A 23,886-nucleotide genomic window follows, 5' to 3' on the forward strand; every position below is an offset into this window, starting at 1 on the left:
GATTTCAGAAAGTTAAGCGCATCGATCACAACGATATTTTTTAATCTTGAAAATCTTATCTTACGTTTAGATCTTCAAAAAAGACTGGACAAAGCACGACGAGGTCGTAAAAAATCAAAGCGTCCTCGTCAGAGACTAAAGAAGTATAGTAGGCGAGACCGTGTACCTCGCACATCGAGGACCTATTGAACGTAATGTTAAAAAACAAACGCCAGTTTCGCTGAAACTGCTCGGTTGCTTTTATTCTTTGGTAACTAATTACCTTAATTGTATGATGAACCTCAATTTTACGCTCCCTTAAAAATAGTAGAAGTATGTAAATCAGCCGGACAAAACAACGATTATATGCGAGAACCATTCGAGACATTTGTGTCATTAGGAGCTTTGTTACTCTGAGACTACTGTTTTTTAGTCGCCATCAGTATTCCAGTTACATAAAATCACTAGGACGCGTACAATTTTCATGAGATTCCGATCTGCTCATCTCCATTAGAAATGGTTCGTTTCGAACGATAAGCTCACATTAGCTAACAGAAATAGATATGCGCAAATTGCCCAAATAACTGCTCACTATGTATTAGTTTAGTAGTAGTAGAACGTTAAAGTTTTCGAGAACTTTATCAGGCCGGGCATCTTAACAGGCATGCATTTTTCCGCTATATCTCGTATTGGACGAACGTCTTATCTAAAAAAAATAACAAAGTTATCATGCGTCATTCTCGAAATCTGAGCGAAGATCGGCTATTACTCTCAACGAGGACTAAAAACTTTGCCCGAAATCGATGTTATACTATATTGCCGGTTCGCATGAGGCTTCTTTAAAATCTGAAGGAGATTTCTACGAAGTAAGCTGAAAATTTTCCATGGGGCTTGAATACCTTGAAAATTAATCAAAACTGTTTGAAAACCTACCTTTCATACATCTAACCTTTTGATACAAAAAATATTCGCCGTTTTTGAAAGGATGATATTAATTACAGATTGGGTTCTTTAGACGGGCTCCAATGATTAAGCTTTTTGAGCTATTTTGCCCTTTCTGAATTTTTTGGTTACTAAATACTAATTATATTGAATAAACGTAGCTATTAAGAATGACAGTTCTAGTACATGCTGACCATTTCTTTAAGAAATCTGTTTTTGTCTTTTTTAGATGCCGGTCTAAAAACAAAGCATAAGAAAAATGTTCAATTTAGCGCCTTCCTATATATGTATATATAAACAAATACATCAGTACAGTATATTCGGTGTACTTAGATGACTAAAATAACTCTGGCTTTGAGACAAAGCCAATCTATATTCTTCTGCGGGAGTAAGCAGAATAGAAAGATGACCTGCTTTACTTTAGAGCCAAAAGTCTGCTCGGAACGTCTGGGACAATACTTTAAAAACATTATACCGTTGATGAATTAAACGGGAATCGTCGATATAGTTGTCTTCAAAGGAGATGAATCCAATTCAACAATTCTAGTTCTGAGATAGGTATATTAGATAGTTAAACGATTGAAAGGCTTCCGTCGGAAACTTCCAAATCACTGCCTCGTCTGGATGGTTTCTTCAGTAGCTTTCAACGTTGGACGACGTCGAAAAAGATAGTCAGAATCGTCTAACATACCATACGTTTGCTAACAGTCTGGCCTTACGTATTTATGGGTAAATAATCCTAACAAATAAACTTATAGATTCCTATTTGTGTTTCGTAAATAATATAATAGCGATCTGGAAAGCTTACTCCTTTTTCTTGAACCAACCCGAAGGACGAGTTAGTTGATGGATCTTTGCCAATATCAGGGGTTCGTTTATATGCAGGACAGTTTATGGGGCAAAATGGGGTAGAGTAATGCACGCAATAATACATATGTCCCATAGCCATTATTTATCCTGCACTTTTTTCCGTCGTCTTAGATAATCTTCGACCTGTTTACGAGTTTCATAGTTTCTTTATTTTTTACTTTCGAACTAGATTTTTAAATGATAGCGCCCGAAAGAGTTTATATTCGATGATACCTGTGCCGGAAAGCAGTACCCAACAAACAACTTCTTGTATTTTATCTGAGACAATTATGTGAAACATCACGAGCTGCTTCCCTCAGATATTATTGCTACGAGCGCGCTTTGTCACGATTTGCAGTTGGCTCTATAATTAAAAACACTACTGCAAAGCATCTATTCCAAAATCAACTTACTTTCAAGCATCATGAAGTCGTTTCCTTTACTATAAGGAGAATTGGTCCTCATTTAATTTCTTAGTTAATTCTGCCTTGATGTGGATTTATTTTAACTATGCACTATGCTACTCTCGTATCTCCTTTATTATCAAATGACGACTACCATTTAACAGTCACAAGGTCCGCTCACCGCGCCACATAGCTTGATCGTGCACTTTTGTATACATAGATTAAGGCCTTCGTTCGTTTCGCCTACAGTTGATTAACGACTGTGTCCGTTCCAGGCAGCTTCAGTTGAGCAGGGCCGAATGGTTAAAAAGCCTCGACCAGTACTTCATCAGCTGAAGATTTGACTGAATACAGCTATTGGGATTTCTGTCGTAGAACTGACAATTAAACTATTCGCCTAGATGAATTGTAGGTCCTGAATGTATGTCCTTGTGTGTTTCGGCTAGAGACTGACATATATGAGTCAGCGCGTAATGTCGGGAGCCGTCTCTATATCGATAAGCCTATTTGTAGCTGCCTGCAGTGGCTGCTGGAATGGACAAAGAGAGCACTAGGCGAAAATAGACAGCTGTTCCCTTACAGCTTTCATGGTGTTATCTCGACCAGACTAGAATCGAACGGCAATGGCCGATACGTAACTGCTGTCAACTGTAGGCATCGAAGAAAGGCTTGGGGAGAGGGTAGTCCGACCAAACTAATCGCAATTTCCCATAGAAACCGTGCGTCTGAGTGGAAGCCTACCGGGTATATTGTATTATTTAGCCTCGCTTTTTATCTTCCAAAGGACGAACAGCATTCACCTAATACAAGATGTACAAACAACACATCTTTTGTTGAGTTGAAATTATTCAGATTTATGAACGAACAAAAATTAGGTGTACAATGCAAACAAATGGTTTAATAAGCGTTTGCAGAATTGCCAACTGTTCATGTCACCCGTTTTTGTAGTTAAGTTTCGTAACTCACGCATGTATCTATTTGAATTAGTCGTTTTCGGCCACATTATCCTAATAGATAATTAGCACCATCCTCGTATGCTTTCATAGTATGGCTGAATGTGGCAAGTGCGCAATTAAGTCTTCACGAAGAACACTTACCAGGGCGAGCAAACTTAGTGCCAAATGATTGATTATATTAAACATGGGTTCCCACAAAAAACTACATTACATCGTTATTGAAGTTGACCAAACTCATCCGTACGCATCGGTCAGAGAATGCAAGATCAGGGCTCACAGTTTAACTTCACATTTAACGATGTGCAATAGTTTTTCCTGTTAGGTTACATTATTTAAGCCTTAGCACGCTGCTTTAAAGCAGATTTACTTTTGTCCCGTCCAACGTAAAGAGGCTACCAATCGGAGGAAGACGTAATGAAAATAATTAAACGTTAGTTTTTTTTCTTCAGTGCATTAGCCCCAAACGCGCCGTGTTAGTTACAGACAAAGCCGAATAACGAAAAAAACATGGATGAAATAGCAATGGATAAAGTAGTCCAATATTTATTGCCTGTTCTTGCTGTGTTATTAAAATGCTTAACAAACTGCATACCTGGAGGAATGTAGCGGGGAAATGCCGGCATCTTGTCGCCCGCGAGCTTCAAAGTTAACTACTCAGAATTTAAATAGGGCGAACTAGAAATCAACTGAGGTTTTTACATTCAAGCTTTGAACGTTGCACGATTCACGATGGATATGGAGGTAAAGTCTACGAAAATCTATAGTCAGTCTAGATGGAACGCTTCTCCACCTCCTGGTGGGGCCCTGCTTGAGCTCAATTATGTTTCAATGGTCCCTTATCAATCCTTGGACGAATAAAAAAAAGGGTATTCTTGTCTTATTCACTAAGTTCACTATGTGCGCCTGCCTTCTTGTATCAGACATTTACGTCACCGTGCATATAATAAATTTTATAACGATCACCAGCACTTTAACATTAGCGTTTACATAATAGTAACAACAATAGGGTTCACGTTTTGTCCTCCGCTTCCGGACAACATTTCAGCTCTCAGAACTACTAGCAGCTGCAACTCCAGTTGAAACTCCACGATCAGCACACGAATACACACTGGTTTTCCCCTAACTAGCAGACCCATCAGCGGTATCTATCGATATATTCCCGATACTTTTGTTTTTGGGGTTTCAGCTGCTATTTGATCATACCTGGGGCCGTTGTTGTTGTTGCTGGGCCATTAGATGGGAAGCATACTGACAAAGATAACCTTTTTCATAGTCACAAGCAAAATATCGCTCGATCAAGTCTTGAAACAGGAAACCGCTAGCGTTATGGTCAGGCTGCTATTCATAAGCACAGGGTACACAATCAGGGTAGCAGGTAGGCCTCACATAGATGGCCAGGCTTAGATACATCAAAAGAGCTAAGCTCCGTATGCAGACACTCGGAGATAACTGCTATCGCTGACGATTTAAGGATTTAAAATGATTTATATTCACGCTATTTGCATAGACATACGTGAACAACTAGAGAGTGAGTAGACCTTTCCGCGAGTTAGGCCAATCCACCTGAAAATTATAGACAGGTAATAATAATTCCGATGATAATACTAACCACTATAGTACTAGCGTTATGGTTGCGCCCAGTGATATATCGTACAACTGTAGAACTCGGTAACTGTTAGTGGCTATCAAACCAGAAATAAGCAAGGCGGTCGATCGAAACGAAAAAATCAGAAGGATCGCAGGAAAAACTTCCGGAAAAACAAAATATAGCGGAGATCAATTTCGCTGTAGGCACGTACATTCGGTTACGGGAATTACTCTTTCCCAAAAGGAACAATATAACTGCGGATAACATTCTGTACCGAAGACCTTCTATTAGTTTCATTTCCCATTAGGTAAACTCATCAGAATACCCTTCCAATATATTCTCTTTTGCGCGAATGATCTTCCAAGCGATAAAATGACGATTTCCGGATAAAGCTCCGACCAGTTCAATATATAAGATTCTTCTTTATTGTGCTTATCATTCTAAATCCAAAGAGAATAGATGCGTGTGCAGGTAGGAGAGATTTAAAATCGTACAGGTGGCCTAATTTTTAAGTAAGTGACACATATGCAATATCTATTGTAAAGATCAATTTACCGACGATAAGAATAGGCTTTGTTCTTTCAGTTAAAGTAGTTTTAGTTTCTGCTGCCATTAACAGATCAATAGTCATTGGCAGCATATTATTCTGAGAGATATAAAGAAGTCGCGTCACCTACTGTTTAAACCTACTTGATCGTCTTCAATCTCGTCTACCTTTTCAAAAACGTGAACGTAAGCAATAACATGAGTGCTTTAAAACGTAACGTCGTTTGCTGGTGCTCCTTATATATATTCGAAGAATTTGTCCTATACAGAGTACATCTACAATCATCGGGACCTAATACACATAGCCACATTTAAAATAGGGTGCTACGTACGGATGTTTAGTCTAAGGTTCTAGAAATTAGCCATTGAGCTGTGACTTACATACAACGTTGATATTCAAGATGAGTAAGATCCATTAAAAAGCGCATCAGTAGCTAAAACAATGTACGGTAACCCTGTTCTTATGTCGCTGAACGTATGTACATACGAAGCCGCAGCTTAAAAAGTGCTAATAATAATAAATGCTCTAGCCATATTTTACGAAATAGAAAATATAGATTAAAAAAAAATATTGGAACTACACCCGACTTAAGGCGATTAGTTTGGGTACGTAGAACGAACTTGTGAGTAGTCGATGTGGACGAGCGAAAATTTTGCTGGCGTAAACAAAAATAGACAATACACTCTTACTAAAACGCTTATATCTAAAAACAATACGTTATTTTACCAGCAGAGATTCTTACAGCAGAGCTTTATTACACACTTGATTGTCAAAAGTCAAAGATTCGATGTGTCTTATAACTATTTACAACTCTATCCTTTAACAAATGTTAGCACTATCTCTCATTACGTTTCATTTCACTAAATACAAATTTGATCCTTCGGTAAATAGTCTCAGTATGCTCACTGCTAGGCAATACCGTAGGCATACACGTAGGTTTTTCGTCATCAATATACCACTTTGGAACAGTTTGACGTAGGTTATTCTTAACAAAGAATATCCGAGACATCACTGCTAGTCGATCAGCCCACATTTCAGTACAATGTAAAATTTTGAAAAGGATGGCAAAGTCGTACATGAAATACAGCGCATTTCTCAATTGAGAGAGGCATACTAATTACTAGAATCTTACGTCGATAAATTCAATAGGATACCTTATGTGTATAACGGAACGCTCCGTTTAGGATAGTTTTTTGATAACGCAGTTGCCAAACACAAGAAACATTATATTCTAACTAATTTTAAAATGTAGTCATCTTACCAGCTTAGCTGTCGCTAGATGAAAGTCTAAAATTTTTAGCGGCAAATAGTAAACTTTAAATTTTGATTCAGCTTATATATATATATATATATACCAGCACTATGTAGTTGACTAAAAACGTATATACCCATGGAAACAACGCTTTCTAGTGTTAATAAATTATTAAAGAACAAGTATAACATATCAATAAGGAAGTACATTTTGTGAATAGATATGATCTTTGAATTACTAAAAACACGACAGTGAATTAAAATTAATGAACTGAACTACGGCCCGTCCATACTATAATGCGTTTATTTTTCCCTCACACAAATGTGCTATCCTTTGCGCAGATTTATTGCTTTTAAGGAACTTGCATAGCACGTCCCCCTCGGATCAGCTTTCCCCGTAGATATTATGAGTTAACAGAAACGCCGCTACAAATCAAGGCATATTGTAAAGTAAGCCAAGCATAACGGAAGGACGATCAACACTAAAAGGTTCTATATAAGCAATTAGTTGATAAACCGTTCCATCTCGTATGTTCAGTGCCTTGTCGCGAAAATTGAAAGAAAATTTTTCAAAGACCATTTGTATATGCTTTCCAGGATAAGGGCCAGGAACTCAGTGGTTGAACAACTGTGCGATAGTTGCGCACACTACTATTGATATCGATTTCTATTTTTGATGCTTGTTCCAATCGACAGTCCGTTGAAATTTCTTCAGCTACCACACAAGCTAGCACGTCTCTAGCAAAACCGCTGCTCTAACAATTTAATATATTATTGAATTGTCGAACTTACCAATGACTTCAACAAAATTGCTCAATTCATCACTTGTCAGTTTGATTCACACTTAAATTTGATTGCCTAATCAGTGATCACATGAAGATGTAAGTTACCTACGATACAGGCTGCGAACAGGTGTTCATGTGATAGCGCAGTCGGTACCTATTAAGTTAGAGACATATGGTAGTCTAGGTTCGAATCCCGGCGTAGATTCATTACGAGACCCAGTTATCTGGTTTCACTATCGAACGTGAAAAACACCTAGGCCAACCCATAGCATAATATGCAAGAGCATCGACTTCTCTGCCATGAAGCCAAACGAAGCGACTGAGCGAGCCCGCCCGCATTCGCGTTATGATTCGCCTTTCCTAAGAAGGTTAAGGACTAATGCTGCATTATGAATACTAGCTCACTTTGCTGCTAAGAAATCTGGACTACAACACTAATCTTGTCGGACCCTCGACCAGCAAAACCTGAACCCCACACACTTCTCCGCCTGGATTCGGAACTAATTGAAAAAGTATTTCAAATTAACTCATGGTAGCCAGCCGGGTAAACGTTTAAGAAGATATTAGGGATCTTACAAAAATAATGACAATTTGCTGTGTGCATATTGAACGTTTCATTTGAGCCCGCCAGGTTTATTGAAGATGTGGTTGCTTGACAGATAGATGCATGAAGCTCTTTTGTCAGGTGTCCGATGAATCAACAAACGCTCAACATATTTACATGTGAACAACAAATTATAGGTTAACTATTATTATAACATTGAGTTTTTTTTGATGATATTTATCCAGTTAAAGGAGTATCGGCGCTGTTGTCTACAGCTTCGGGCTGATGGTGTTCTTCTTTCATAGTTGTCATCATTACTACTGCCACTTATTATTATATAATAAGCAAATGAATGATATCGAACACTCACGAGGCCGCATGCTGTCAACATCCAGAATATGTCCTTCGTACATCGTCTTGTTGGAACACCTATTGTTGGTTGTTGGAACAACAAGTATCTTCGCCCGATAAAGAATAGTTCAGCTAAACTTTGTCCTTTTTAGAGATAAGTCTCTCCGACGGGCTGTACACGAAGGCAAGAAATGTACACATCTGACACGCATCCACAGGGAGCCAAAGGAGCCCACGAAAATACAATTGCACCAACATCCACCAGGCAGCCAATCGAAAAAAAAAATTCAACTTTCTCAGCTGATCGTTCGACACACGGACTAGTGGATGGGGATAGCAGACGACAGCGCGGGCGGCGTAGCTCGTTATTGAAACAGGTTGTTTACAGCAGTAGCGAGCTACCGTTGCCGTAGTTAGCCATCAGTAATAGCGGTACGAGCCAGACAGACTAATGATAGACAGCGCATATCGAACATATGTTGCAAACAGGTGCTATACATATACAGGTTGGCGTGTTATGCAGCGATCGCGACAGCTGTGACCAGCGAAGCACTGACGCCTGAAAGGGATGACAAAGGTCAATCGAAACTCCTTCGCCAGCTAACCGACTTAGAGGGCATGATATAATATTAATCATAATGTAAGGACGATTAATTAAGCGATATTTTGTTCATTCTACTATGTGTTCACGTTTTGTAACAGTCACCTACGAAGGTGTAGATCTAAGTAGCATCAATGGCTATTTAGCGCAGTGTTTTAATTCGGGTCTTATCATTGCCTAAAACTGTCACCATCTGGTAACGTCATTAAGCGCGTGCTCTGGAAGAAATTACTGTGACACGATAGAGAAGATAAATAGGTAAGATGATCTCTTGGGCACACTGTCCTTGAAGTAAGCCGTATTAATAGAAAAGCGACAACAATAACAATTTTCTTACTCTCAAGTGCAGTAGCATAACAGCGTTGGAATAAGGCGTGATGCCCATCGTGCTGCCACACATTGGCAATAGTTGCTCGAAACTAGGTGAGTACGTGGGTCCCCGTAATAACTTCGTAATGAACACGTGGTTTAGGTTCAAATTCGAGCCCGGACACGCTGTTCGTTTTATGCTGGAAGCTAGCCAGCTGTCTGATGGAACGGCGATCCCAGGTGCAAAACTCGAAACATGGAGACTAGGGCTACTGGGATAGGACATTGATTTTATGGCTAAATACATAAGTATACACAAGTGTAATTGTGGCATACTGTGTGTTTTCATGATTCCAATTTGGCATGATTTTTTTGGAAAGAGCTATTTAGAAGGTAACACATAGTTCATTGATGAAGTGGCACATTTCCTAGCCTACCGTGGGGTAATCTGTTTGACATTGGAACGGGAGAGAATTTGCACGTTGACTTCTCTTAGGTTTAAGAAAAATGTTAAGCGTTAAAAAACCTAATAGGCATTTTCCTAACTTATTCAACCACAAACTAAACGAAGCTTTTTTTTTTCTATAAGCTATAGCTATCGGCACAAATTCAAAAATATCGCCAAAGGGCTCTAAGCATAAACAATATGAAGCCAAAAAATAGGAACGACGCAGGAAACAAAGATCCTTCAAAGAAGAACATTATCGCTAAGGAAGAAGCATGCTGCACGTGCCATTTGATACGCATATTAATAAGCTTCCTTGGACAACGAAGTCTTAGATTAAATAAACAAGCACGTATGGTTGATTCTTTTATATTTGGGTTAAACAGGTCTTCGCTGAAGTGGAAGATGTGCCACAGTAGAGGTAATCAAGTATATGCGCATAAGTATATCCTAGACGCGTTGCTTGTGGAAGAAAAAAATAGTAAAAATCTAGTACCACACTACTCGTCATGTAGATTTGCCATAAGTTTCCATTCCTATCAAACAGCTCCAAATATTATCAAACAAACAAAGACAACAGAAAGAAGGGAATTTGCTAGGGAACGAGAGTACTTCCCGCTGTGAAGTTTTTGCGTCTAAACAGCTCAACAGCACTGGACTCATATGTTCCTTTTTGATGTCTTCGGCTTGTACTCAAACATAGTGCGTGGTTTGAACTGAGATGAGACTTAAAGAGATCTTTAATTTCCATTGCAACTTCAGAAGTACGTTTGGCTTGATTGGCAAATTAATAGAATACTCTTGGCCTTCTTAATAAAGTCTTCGATATAGCTTTGGGTATCGTTAATTAGATATTTGTTCGAGTTCACAGATTTGCTTATTCGTAAATCTGTGTACTAGATTGAATTGCTGCCAATTCTATAGGATGGTCAAGTCCCGCGTTAAAAAATTTGAATTTTCCTGTACTTGAACCCCCCGATGTTCCCCCTGACCCGGAAATGTGTGTCTGGATCAGGATACCAACTGTCCTGAACAAGCCGTTATTCGTGAGACGGGTATTCGCAATTCTGGCTTTTGTACCTGTTCAAGAAACGTGTTTTCCACGATGTCAGACGTCAATTCCTCATCGAATTGATTAATCTAATAATCTTTACAGTGTGACTGGTATTTAAATGTTTATATGTCAGATTGTTCGTGTGTAGATATTAAAGGAAGTCTGCTTTTTCTATTATTTGTCCCCGTTGAAAACGATTTTTAGAGTGCGGATCCTGCCAACAACGGCCTCTCTGACAAAAATACGTTTGGGAAAGGACAACATCAAAGCGAAATTTTATTCAAACCACTTGAGCTACTCATTCAAAGCACTTAAACAAAAGAATTATTGTGAAATATCTTAAAGAAGGCTCCTGTCAAACTAGGTACTAGTTAGGCACTAGGTATTAGTTAATATGTTCAGTGGAACTTCAGACGATCGTCTAAAACAATGTTTGCGCTGGATAACATCACATTTGACAACGTAATGGTAAATCCTTTGGTACAGGGTGGCAAGAACAGTCATCAGTCTTCGGGGAACAACCGCTAACGCGGCAAAAGGAAATCTTTTCTTACTATTATTTCCAAAGAAAAATCTTAGATTGTGGTGAGAAAATTTGACATGATCGATCGTATTAGCAATGAGGTATACCGAATAACCATAGTATTATCCGGTGCCAAGCGCATAATTAATCAAATGCAGAACTGCTTCCGCTTAGTGGTATAACTAACGAATTCATAAGAACCAATGATATGACAACGACAGAAGAAGAGAATTAGCCAATTGAAAGAAATCCTGGAGTACTTCGCTATCAACCAATGACTAGGGATAAAAGAAAAAGTTCATCAGCAAAAGTTTGCAAAAAAAAGTTACCATTAGTTACAATTTCTAAAGCCGGCGACTCAACACATTCGCCTGATCTCGTTCAAACGATTACGTACTTCACTGAATCTGATCGAGTTCTTAATTAAACAATTATTTAGGATCTGCGTCGAACTTCCTAGAAAATTTAAGAAAACTTATTCATTGGCTCTTCATAGTAGCAGACAAAACAAACTTACGATAGAATGTATGTGGTGATCTCGTTTGATTTAATGTACGTTCACCAGCTCTTCATTTAGTAACACTGATAATTATTTTCTATTTCTATTTGAGTTCTACTGAAGGTATTATAGAATTTCTTAAATGACTTAACGCCCTTGTCATTTTGGAACATTGAAAAACGTTGCGAGAACACGGTATGTCTATTATTATCAGCCGAGCGGGCAAGGCAGGGTTCTTTGCTAGTAGCGTTTATAACTTCGGTTTATGGATCCACATTTCGGATATCCTAGACAAACTCTTTTGTTTTTTAAAGGCAAAGCAAAAAAAAACTCGATGTGAATTTTATGTTTGATTATTTTTTCTCTTTTCATTGCGGTTTTCTAGCCTGGTGAAGTCTTTGGGTGACAGTTTAGTGATATCCTAGTTATGTCTATGGAAGAAGTTTCCGTGGTGTTGCTTTGATATCGAGTGATGCTACAGCGAATGGAAGAAGTGGAGGATTACTTGAATCGTAGCATTATTGATGTTAACTAAGTATCGTTGTTCTAATTAATGAATATTCATTAATACCAAGTTTATAAATGTTAGTTAAGAGGAGAAATCAACTTAATAATAACACTAATAAATCACTTTTTCAGTTTATTAACACGAGCAGTTCAGCAGATATTAACACGAGTCCTGGTCAAATGTTGCATGAAAAGAGGCATGTGGCGATGCTGTAAGGATTTCGATCATGATGGCATCGGCTGTCAAGATAATTGCGCGGTAGTTGAAGACAGGAGATACAGGAGACTTTTGATTACGACGGTGTTGGTAACATTGGTGACAACTGCCCATTTACCTAAGAGCAACATGGACATGACGAAGGTCTGCCTGATGATTCATACTTAAATCTGTGAAGTTATTTGACAACATAACTGGTGCGATGATGATCGGAAGCTTTCGGACATCAAAGACAAATCATCGTAGGAGAAGCTAAGAGAGCTAACTAGGCTGGCTTAACGACTGCGCGCCATCTTTTTCATACGCAGTGGCCAATTTGTTTACGTGAAAACACTTTATCGTAGCATTAATTTATAATCGTCACGTGTTTATAAGAGCCATAATAAAAAAAAAAACTCCAATATTATTGAATGGCATTTAATAGAGTACAACTTGCTGAGAGGAATGTCCGCAGTAGTAAAAAATCTCCAACTATGTCGAAAACACAATGCCCGATTTCGAAATTGCGAATAGATTTTGCACTAGACGTACTGTAAACTCTGCTTATGAAAATTTATTCATCCGCCTTATTACGCGATGAAATGAGCTAGCTACACATACATTTGTGTGTAATTGCCGAAGTTCACGGATTCTCGTAGCAAAAAAACGTTCGTCTAAATTGCGTACTGCGATCACCAGCTCTAGTTACCAAGCGACTTGAGTACGAATAATAATTAACTAGAAACAAACGTTAGAGTAAAGAGCTATAGAAAAATTGCAACGACTTTAAAATTTCCTGCCAAAATCTGAGTATGATAAATGGCAGGTTCTATTATTCGTAAAAGTTGAAACCTTTGACTTGCATAGAACTGTGAGCCGACCCACTTTATAACACTGCGAAATCTACTCAAAACGTTCGGCGTTACGTTGACTGTACAGAGCATGCTCGGGCTCCATTGCGCATGCGGGTATTGGTGCTAATCGTTCTTGCTATACATAAGCAAATAACGGAAAACGTACGGTAAGCTAATGAGAACAGCAGCCACGGTGAGAGGGGTACTTTGATTTAAATAGCGTTATAAGAAATGGACGCAGATTAAGTACACTATTACTTGTATCTGACATGGTCTTCGCCTCATATACTGTCTCTATTATAACTCTTCTTAAGAAATCATGCAGTTGGTAGCAAATTACCTATCAAATACATGATTTCGGCACATTGATATAATAGCGCAGTTTCCAAGTGATTCAAAGCGGACGTTTGAACATCTCATCGGTCCTATCATTTGAAGATATCCAATTATATGTGATGTGGCAAGTTAACGGTTGCAAATAGATTGCTTCGTTATGAACAATGAGAAGACCGCGTAGCACTAATTCTAAAATAGTTTAATGAAAACAAGCAACATGAATCTTTCGATTGGCATTTTTAGAGTACATATCATGCATCAGTTAACGTGGCCCACAATGCGACGTCTCGTGTACGCGTTCAGTGATCTGTAAGGGTGATCTGAAATATACAAACGAACTTGGTGTGTATGTACAAAGGACGCCCACAGAATATGTCTTTCAGCAGTGCGAGTGTTACAATGTGTTTGCCTGTACAGTAACTTCGGCGTCGTTGACGGTGTCGTCCACAACACACACATAGACATTCATATATATCGAATGTTTGGACCAGTGAAAGTTGGCGACAACGGCACATGGCCTTCGCAACTCCCCTGAGCGAACGAGGCCAGGATCATGGGTGTCGCAAATCTCGATAGGCTGCGTCGACGTCGGGACAGCTGGCGTAAAGCCAGAGGACGTTTGTTTGAACAGAAAGTAGAAATGCGGGATCTTACAGGGCCAAAAAGGATAAACGGGATTGGACGTGCATCCTACGTTTGCTTGCTGGCGTTGAACTTCACAGATCAGCAGGGAGCCACTGACCAGAGATTTCTTGTGTAAATACACACAATTCACTGCTCAATACAAGAGTAATCTGAAAAACATTCGAAGATATAGAGAACAACTGGTGCAAGCATTCTGTGCATAAGGATTTATTAAGCATCATAATACCCTATGCATCCTTTAAGCTGGAGTCTAAATGGCGAATAGCCTAAACACCAGGTAGGATTAACTAAAGTATGATTGGAGACGATTGCCAGCTAAATACCAATAGAGTTCCAGCTGTGAACCTTCAGTCATCTTTTTTCGACCAAAAAGACAGAGGAAATTGATCTTTATTTTCGGTTTATTAATTACTTAACTTTTCAATTAACAAGTGAATAAAGCATTTTCTGCTGTATCAACAAGTAGCGGTCATATTGTTTACATGTCTTCATTCAATAGAAGAAGCGTACCAAAGGTAGGTAGTTATAAATAACTGTATGTGACGTGAATAGTACCGACTGTTTAACGTTGGTCAAACTCCGCTTGGAAACTTATTTTTGTGATTTCCAAAATCATGAAAAGGCTACTTCGGGGGGCGCAGGTGAAGTAAAAAAAACGAAAAGGAGGCCCGCCAACAGTCTACCGCTTCAAGCACAGATGGAGGTGCGATTGAGAACGGGGAGACTAGTGGACATTGAGAGTCTCCAAAAAAGAAGCCGACCATACAGTACTCGCTGAAGGTACGCTCAAACTAACAATGAAAATTTCATCTCAATTCTTCTTTTTTCAGTTCTTTCCTACTTCTGTTTTTCTGCCACACCAGCGCCTTTGATGACGATGCGACGGCTGGCCTAGGCTGGCCGAGAGCTGAGCCTGCAAAACAGTTTGGTACAGCCGCCTCTGCTAAACAGCAAGCAAGAGAACGAAGAGGTGCGCACCAGTAGGACGCTGGCCTTCTATTGTGAAATAAGATGAGGTCAGCATCTTCGACCTAGAAACGAAACGCTAAACGATTTCACTGTGAGATCGATAGTTTGTTTTAATAATGAAATAAAAAAATGGCTAAGAAAGCAGATAAGGCAAGCGGCAAAGTGAGGATCATTTACATTTAACATTGTTTTCATTATGGGTTCTAGTATAAATAGCTTAGCGAATTTGAATAACGTTGCGTTGCGTTCTATTTTAAAGAACTTCTTTTTTTTATTTTTTAAAAAAATCTCATTGTACCGGGTGCCTGTCAAACTAGTGCAGTCCTACAAGGCTGCGCTCTATGCGTTTGATGATTTGCCGTCAAAAGGAAATCAACGAGAGATGCAGTTGAAAAATAGATTTATTTGCAAAGGACAGGAATTTCTTATTCTTAATATCCCTGATACTAATAAAACGATAACAATATCAAATAATTCGACGTAGTGAGAAAATTAATCCAGTTTATTATACAAGCAGCTTTTCACCTTTCATGTTACCTGACCCAAGTACAGAATGCACGTTTTCTTTTACGCAGCTTTGTAAGTCTTCCGAGTTTAGGTGATTTTTCTGTAATCCACTACAGGTATTCGTTCACGGAGTGCAACCGGTGTTTTCTAGGTGTTGGCTGATGCTCAGCTTCTTAGGGTTTCCCTTCATAACCGGTTCGTTGCACTTTTACCTGTGTCCGCTTATCCGCTAAGGAGTCACGTCTTGCCAAGGGCTCGACTTGGCGATTTCTGATTTACCGCAAAACGGCTTGCTACGCACACTTTCGACAATATATCCACTTACCCTCGATTCCCCCCGTTTCCTTTTCTCTTCTACGCCTTTTGCTCGCCTACCACTGCACCAACCAGCGGATTTCGCCCTTCGATTGCTCTCTACCTTTGCCCCTTTTTTTTGCGCTGGCTGATAGATTACCATTAGCGCCAAACTTACGGCTAGTTTGGGGAATATGAATGACCCACATTATCAGTCGCGCACAAATAGACCTAGACGGTGTGGTCGACACCGGTTTCCACTTGGTCAGGTTTGGAAAATAAGAAACAACTATATGAGTCTAGACAGTTTACGAATATGAAGAAGGTTTAGAATGCTTGAATGCCTAGCCATCATACCGGCAAGGTTCATTGCATGTTGGCCGTACAAAGCAAATAGATCTACATACACATACGGAAAGAGCCCCTGATTGAGACAACTACCTCTTCGACGCGATGCTAGACTTCAGGTGCTTTTTCACCTGTAACAAAAATTGCTTATGGGCCATCAACTAACTGTCGGGCTACGACGTAAATCGATCAATCGAATATACGTACACGTGTGTGAGCGGCTTACTCAGAGCAGTTTTGTACTGTTAATAATCGCTCAGTAGTATCGCTCGCAAAAACATCTGAATGTTATAAAACCAGATTATAATAATTAGGCGATATGTGGAAATGTCTGATGTTTATTTTAAAAAAAAAAACAGCGAAATTTTGTAACAGGAATTAACTTTACGTTAGAGTTCCTGCAACAATACTGCGCGGACCCATTTCGCACTACCCATAGACGCTAAGTAGGCACTTCTGTTTCTTTACCGATCATGAGCACTGCTTATCACCTTGCACTGCCCGTGTTATCTTCTAAGGGAAAAGATAAGTGGTGGCGCAGGTTCGAACCCGGGCGTAAGCACAGCTCGCTTGACGTGATGACGAAGTACCCGATATAAAATGCGAAAAACGTATTTCAGTTTTTTCAAAGTCACGTTTATGAGTAAATACAATTTATCACCTTTAATTCCAATAAAACACTATTTTCAGGGCGGAATTCGCTGAAAACAGTAAGATCATCGTCAAGATTAAGCTATGCTATTTCTATAACCAATATGGTTTAATTAATTTCTAATACGGATAATGTTACGGAATTTAGGCATGTGCCAATGTTAAATTGGATTGCTGTCGAGTATATGTCGAAAGCTTAGACATTTTAGTACAAGGTTTTGTTCATAAGATGTCATTCTTATTTATAGGTGTTGAAGTAAGCTGTGTGATTTTAACGTAATTTATGAAATGCAGAAGTATCGATTGCTGAATTAATTGCTTTCAAATTTCCAAAGGGTCCCCGTGATAACTTAGTGGATAACGTATCTGTGCGGTTCGAATCTAGGCATAGGCACACTTTGTGTCGTTCTCGAAAACTAGATATTTGCGCACCGCGGAGAAACAAAGGCTTAACTTGAAAGCTTTCAGCAACTTGTATATGGGAAAGTGCTGTGTTCGCAAAAAGCGTGCCATATTTGATTGCTTATCCTATTGCAATCGAATGTGGTGCGGTTTTTAAAACATACAAGAAGGTTTGAATTTAATTAATTAAGAAAAAACTTAATTTAAGGTATATATCTATATATTAATTTGTACCTATTGGATTGACAATGAAAAAATTAGGCTAAGATTTTTCCGTGATCAGCGTGCCGTTCCGATCTAAGATTCATAGACACTGTATGATATACTTGTCCCAGACATAGCATCACTTAAAAAACGTATCGTTCGTAATATTTACATAAAGGATGTACCGTTACTTCATCGAAATATTTTATTTAAATTAAAAAAAAAGTGACAAAGAGCGATCGCATTTTAGGCTAACTAGTTTTAGTTGAAAGCCCTTTTATAAAGTTCATGGACAAAACTTGCAAACGACTGGGGCAATTAATGCGACCCTCCATCCGTACTTAGAAAAAACTAAATTTGGTTAAATTATTACTGGGCTATCATAGGTTGTCCTTCGGTAATTCCAAGTAAATGAATTATATGCCGAAAAATGTTAAAGTCAATCTTTCTGTCCACAACTATAAATAAAATAAATGCCAATCCTCTGCCGTATTTTTCTTCATTTTGATCAAGTTCCTATATACAGCGTAAACGGACATATGTAATCAAATAACGAGAGCAAGTAACTTATATGTAATGCGATTTTCTCCTAAAAAAAAAATTATATAAAAACATGAAAAAAATCTTTCACAACCACAATGTGGACGCTAACGTAATTAGACGAGATTGATCACCAAAACTTCTCGAAAATACTTTTTATTTTAGTCTACAGTGTACCCTATTTAATTAATTATTTCGTGTTCGTAACGAGTCCAAACTTTGTGCATCCGGCTGAATAGCAATCAAAGTTGTAACTTTAGTAATGTATCAATGTCTCCCAGTAGAGTGCTTGCCTCAAACCGGCTTTAGATGTAGCCTATCTCAAATTAATGGTTTCTGCTAAACTCGTAGAATGTACGTACGTATCCTAATATTCATGTGATTATTTGAGATGTTTCTATTGGCGATTTGCTTCAAACGAATGTCGGTCAGTCTCTTGAAAAGGTTAAACACTGTGCAAATATAGCACTCATCTAAATAGTCTGATGAACGTGCGAGTAAAAAACTGCTAGAGATCTCAAGGAAAACCAGTAGTAGGAAAAGGTTACCCTTACTAGGAAAAGGTTAGCTAGCAGGTTTAACAATGTAGCGTCGGTTGATCTTTTGGTCCGTTCTTTGACTATAGTAATCAACGTCTATAACGCAGGCTTGATATACATGAGCTAAATAAGGTAATTCAGACACTGCTAACAAGTATAATGCCGTAATAAAGCTTTAAGCTGTACAGGGCATAATGGTATTATTTAGTAAAAATCTACTCGATTTCCCTTAGTTCACGGTATCATTTATCGTCGACATTTAAATCTAAGAGAAGACTTTGTCATGTCTTGGACACTGCGTTGCTTAAGCCGCAGCGCCAATTGTATAGAATATTAGAGTTCCTCTCTGCGTTCGGTTTTTCCCCGAACTTTTTCTCCTTAATGAGCCATAACGAAATAGTAGACGGTAACGGTTCTACGTCTCGAATGGGCTGAAGAGGGATAAAGAAAGCTAGCGGGCCGAGTGGGTCACGACGTTATTTAAGCACATTAGCAGAGGATATCCGGCCGATGCCCGATTAGATGGCTATGTGTCCAGCAGATATCGCCGCCACATAGCATCGTGCCATGTCGCTGTGTAGCGTCTTATACCAGGCTCACGGAAAGAAATAGAGTTTCATCGTGGGACCGCGCAGAAAGCGAAAAAACGATAAGGACATATTTCGATACATAGATACCCTATTATACCGATGTCTGTAGTAGTACCATTGTATAGCATTTCGAGAAGCGCAGGCTGTATGAGAGCAACAATGCACCGCTAAGGATGAAAGAAGAGAAGTGAAGCAAGTAGTCATCTTCCGTTGCCGAGCGTCTGCAGAGGTGATTAAGAAACCGTGGCGGTAACAATGGCTATGGGAGTTGCTACATGGAGGACGCGCGAAGATTGGGAGTTAGAACGCTGTGCAGTAACACGACCGAAAATGGAGCTGGCTGGAGCACATCACCGTTGACGGCTGCAGCCGCGGCCGGTGGCTATGTCACGACTCATGTCAGCGCTTGCGCAACGATGATACCAGCTGGGCACGTTGGAAACTCAAAGGTCGTTCGGATGAATGTCCAGGTACTCTCCCACCAAAAGAGACATCGGCGGTCGCGCTCTCGGTGACCGAAAGGACAACAAAGGCATCGGATAGGACAAGACTAGAAAGTGAGTGACTAAAAGGGATGGTATAAGAAGAAACTAATAGCAAAATTTAAAATAAGAAAGCACCAGGGAATGATTTTGTACTGGAGTACCAAAACTAAAAACGAGGGTGGAAGCACAGAATTAAAGAGGAAGACACGGTCGCCTACGTAAACACTATATAAGATTGTCATGGTTTAGGTTGAAAAAAAGGACGTCACGCCAAGCGCAAACGTGCACAAGGACAACCACTAAAATATTAAGATAAGACATAATATGCAGGCACCGTCAATGGTGTAGGAAAAAAACGGCTAGTTATTGCTGCTTACCCTTATCCAAGCTGTTGTATAAATATATTCTAGCTATTATATTAATTGTATTATTTTTGTATATTATTATGTGTTTGTTTATACATCCGTTTATTTATTTGATCCTCCAAAGTGTAAGGAAATAAGATAAACGCGTCGTCATAATTCTAACGATAATAATAATAACAATTATCATTAGAATTATGATTTTAGCGAACTTTTTTCTGATTTAAGGTTCAATCTTGGTATCACACAGCAATAGCGACTTACACATAAACTATGTTTTCTCTTACACCAATTACTCTATTGGTGGCAATTGGTTTATCCTAGGAAACTTATATGCTTCTCAGTGGATAATTACATACAATAGTAATTTACCAAATTTTTCATGAATCTGGACAGTTTACTATCATATAGTATACAAAGATATGTGGAATTAATATGTCTTGTAGGGGTCGACGGTTATGTCTGTTTTTCTCTATTTTCATTTACCGCTAGATTGGCAGATAGATGACAGTGCTCTCGATCAAAACTGAAGTCGAAAGCGCCACCTACTAGCACGTACCCAGTAAGGATCCTTCTAAAAGCGGTGAGTCACCTCGAATGTGGATTATTTGCATCACTAGCCCCCGAAAACGTGTGAAAGAAAATGGCGTCACAGTCAAAAGCTTTCCCGGAACATTCGAGCTAGAAAACGTTTTTCAATTGCATAACTTAGAAAACCTTGCAATCCATAACTTAGAAAAACGTAGTTCCAACTCTTAGTAAGGGTGGAAATTTATTGCGCGAAAGGATTTGCACTGAACATGAAATGTCGTCCGAAAAATTAACGTCCATCGATTTAGTAGTTAAGCTTATTTATTGGATTGAAACGGCAAATAGAAGTCTGCGGCTGGAGCGCGCTTAATAGGCTGATATGAGCTAAACTCACAGACTCATGTATACGGCACTACGCGTTAACCTTCAGGTGGGATTTAATTGACACTATTTGTCTCACAGTATGGGCCTAATATGGAACCAAATCAAAATTTTCCTAGGCAGGGTCTCTATGACTGTGCACTGCTAAATGCTAGCTATTAAACCTAGGGTCACGTAAAGCAATCTAGGTTAAAAAAATACACTTAATCTCATGTCATAAGCCACCGATTCGAAGCAATGCTATTGGACATGAAACTTTTTTGGTACCATTATAGCGGCCTGGAGTTGTATCATGCCTTGCATCTGAGTCACATCTTCGAATGGACGTTTATATCACCAATGTTTACATAGCTTGAGTGAGTGAGTGAGTATGCATTCAGTACGTAAAAAAAAAAAGAAGACAATGTATGTTCGGTTATGTTTGCAGGTTCAGTGAGCATCGAGCAAGGGGTCCTATTGATGCCAAGTACTATCTGCAAATATATATGACGAGACGAGTTTTGCACGTGGTTATCTTTTGGAGTGTTTATCTTTAAACGACATTTGTGAAAAAATAAAAAAAAAATCGTACAAATGTATGATTGTAGGCTATATAAAATAAAAGATACTGGTTCAATCAGACGATATTAAAAAACGAGCGAAGAGTAACTAAAGTAGATAAATCGTTTATATCTCATATGTTTTTATTCTACCTTATTTGATATTGTAGCTTCAATGTACATAATTATCTCATATGCCGATGGAAATAGCAACAGTAATATAATGACAAAAATGCGAGGCGGTACATAAACGTTTGACATCATGGTTGATTAACAGAAAACAAATGAGTGGCCAACCATACTGGCATTGGACTCACTGTCGAGGTCTAAAAACCACTTCAATTGGAAAAGTCTATGCCTGCGTAGCACCTGCTAGTGTTAAAGGCAACTCTCTATTGTGAATTGTGTAATTCGGGAAATTTCGATATTTCTACTTTAGATTCGAGATCCAATTAGTAGTAGTATGTTGGATCAAAGAAACCCGGGCCACTTTCTTCCAAGAGCTCTTTGCTCCGTCATCGTTTCCAAAAAACTACCATCTAACACAATATTGAAAGCCTCGAAGTTCTGTATGAGTCGCTACAGCGGTACTGCTTCATCATTACACATATTCGCTAATTGTTTGCAAGCAACTATCCGCTACCGGTCTGCAACGAGATATAAGGTAAATCTCGTCAATCCGATCTCTACATAGGTCTAGGTACGGTCCCCTTTCCAGGTTGGTAATTGCATCTATCGACTCTTCTACTCTATCTATCTATCTATCGACTCTTAACCAAAGTGAAAGTTTGTTGATTTCCTCTACAATTTTCGTCGATTTCTCCGTCTAGTTACATACCGCAGACTACTCTGCTTTCTCGGCCCCATCTTATGCCATATCATCAAAAGGGGCCATCTAGATGTATGGCCCCGCCGCCTACCTTTTTGACGGCAGCATAGACGCCCCGACAGCAACTACTGCCTAACAGCGGCGGGCAACTTCTTCAACCTTCAGCAAGAATATAATGTTCTTGTTCACAGGGTATTGGCAGCAAGCTTTGACTTGCTGGTCCTTGCTTTCCCAACATGACCAACTAAACGAGGTGTGCAAGCCTTTCGATCCGCTCTAGCATTTCGTACGTGCAAATACATTACACCGGTGGATGTTGTATGAACCAGTAGGCAGTAATAACTAGGCGACGGCAAGAATTGACAAGGAAGGAAGATCTTGTAGGGGGTGGTACCCCTTTGGAAGGTGGGTCTCCTCCTTCCGCTCTCGCAAGCTCACTCGTTATCGCATGTATACGTAGCTCGTATCAAAGCGAACTCCTTAGACTACTGCAATGCTGCTAGGACTGCTCCCTTTCTGGTAGGTCTAGCTTGTGGGGTGTCAGATGGTACAGTAGTAGGGCTTACAGCGGCCGTGCATACAGTTCTGGCTTCGAGCCTGCAAGATCCGCAATATAGGTCGACTAGTGTGGCTTTTCGCGCCGACTTAATGCCGTCCTCGCATGCTTATCCGTCAAGTCGCTTCTTTCCTAGGACCAAAGAGGTGGTTGCCAGGCTGCTGCTGGTAGCCCGCTGCTTGACCCCTAATTATGGAACGGGAACACTCTCCAGCCGTGTCCCAAGTAATTGGCAATGTTTCGAGCAATGCAACTAATACAAATAAGTTAAGCCTTGTGATCAAAGTCCAGAGTTGTCTTCTCTTTAACTCTGGGCACATGTTGGCAGGCGCACAATAAACACAGTAAGGCAAAGGGGTATTCTGAGGTTGACTATAGGGGTAAGTCGGCCGCATAAGTAAACGATTACGAGCTGACTACCTTACTACAAAGATGCCGACATCCTACGTTTGATACGGGTGCCTCCAAGCTGCGCTCAAAGATAACATGACAACTCGAATCAAACGGCAGAAAGGCCAGAGAACCGCAGTTTGTTTTGCCACCTCTTGCAGCCATTCATGATTAGAAATATGGCAGACAAGAGGTCACATAGAATTTATGTTAGAGTTTATTTCCTACAGTGTATACGAAGCATCGACAATATCTGCTTTTTGCTGAGAAAGCTGATAGAGCGGACAATTATCAGGATCATTTGTGAAGTGTAACAATGGAAGTAAGTAGGTGTGCAAAATGCGGAAGTTTATAGACCGGGGAAAATTCAGAATATAGACATTCTTTCTTTCTATCGTTATCCTTTCTAAGCTGTAGCGCGGTATGTATCACACGTTGAAGAGATGCCTTTGACTTCTCCTATTAATCTCAGGAGATTTATTTTTTTTTATATTTAGAAATACGAAGCTTAGCTGGAAATTCGTTTTGAAATTACATTGCTGTGCGATGGCGGACTTCTGTTGCGGATATGGGCGTGATGTAGAAAATTAAAGGATTCAAACTT

At 39.4% G+C, this 23,886-nt stretch overlaps 1 protein-coding gene and 2 long non-coding RNA genes across 3 annotated transcripts in view; 1 reads left to right on the forward strand and 2 right to left on the reverse strand.

The window, feature by feature from the left end:
• LOC111271287 (dual serine/threonine and tyrosine protein kinase) overlaps positions 1-8,297 on the reverse strand; it is a gene marked incomplete at its 3' end in the record, with an annotated part of 28,014 nt that extends 19,717 nt beyond the window's left edge. Inside the window, 1 exon segment of the mRNA XM_086972855.1 lies at positions 8,216-8,297. Within this exon segment, the coding sequence (XP_086828981.1) occupies positions 8,216-8,258 (43 nt within the window).
• LOC111271286 (uncharacterized) lies at positions 7,879-15,312 on the forward strand. Its single transcript, XR_002686787.1, has 3 exons — positions 7,879-9,055; positions 12,267-14,442; positions 14,996-15,312. It is a non-coding gene; the product is annotated as an uncharacterized LOC111271286 (long non-coding RNA).
• On the reverse strand, positions 14,448-16,529 carry LOC147752013 (uncharacterized). The gene is made up of 2 exons (XR_015315261.1): positions 15,660-16,529; positions 14,448-15,196 (listed from the first exon to the last, which is right to left on the reverse strand). It is a non-coding gene; the product is annotated as an uncharacterized LOC147752013 (long non-coding RNA).
• Between the last annotated feature and the right edge of the window lie 7,357 nt (positions 16,530-23,886).

Source organism: Varroa jacobsoni, unplaced genomic scaffold (assembly GCF_002532875.2).
Source record: "Varroa jacobsoni isolate VJ856 unplaced genomic scaffold, vjacob_1.0 contig00491, whole genome shotgun sequence".
NCBI classification, from domain to species: Eukaryota; Metazoa; Arthropoda; class Arachnida; order Mesostigmata; family Varroidae; genus Varroa; species Varroa jacobsoni.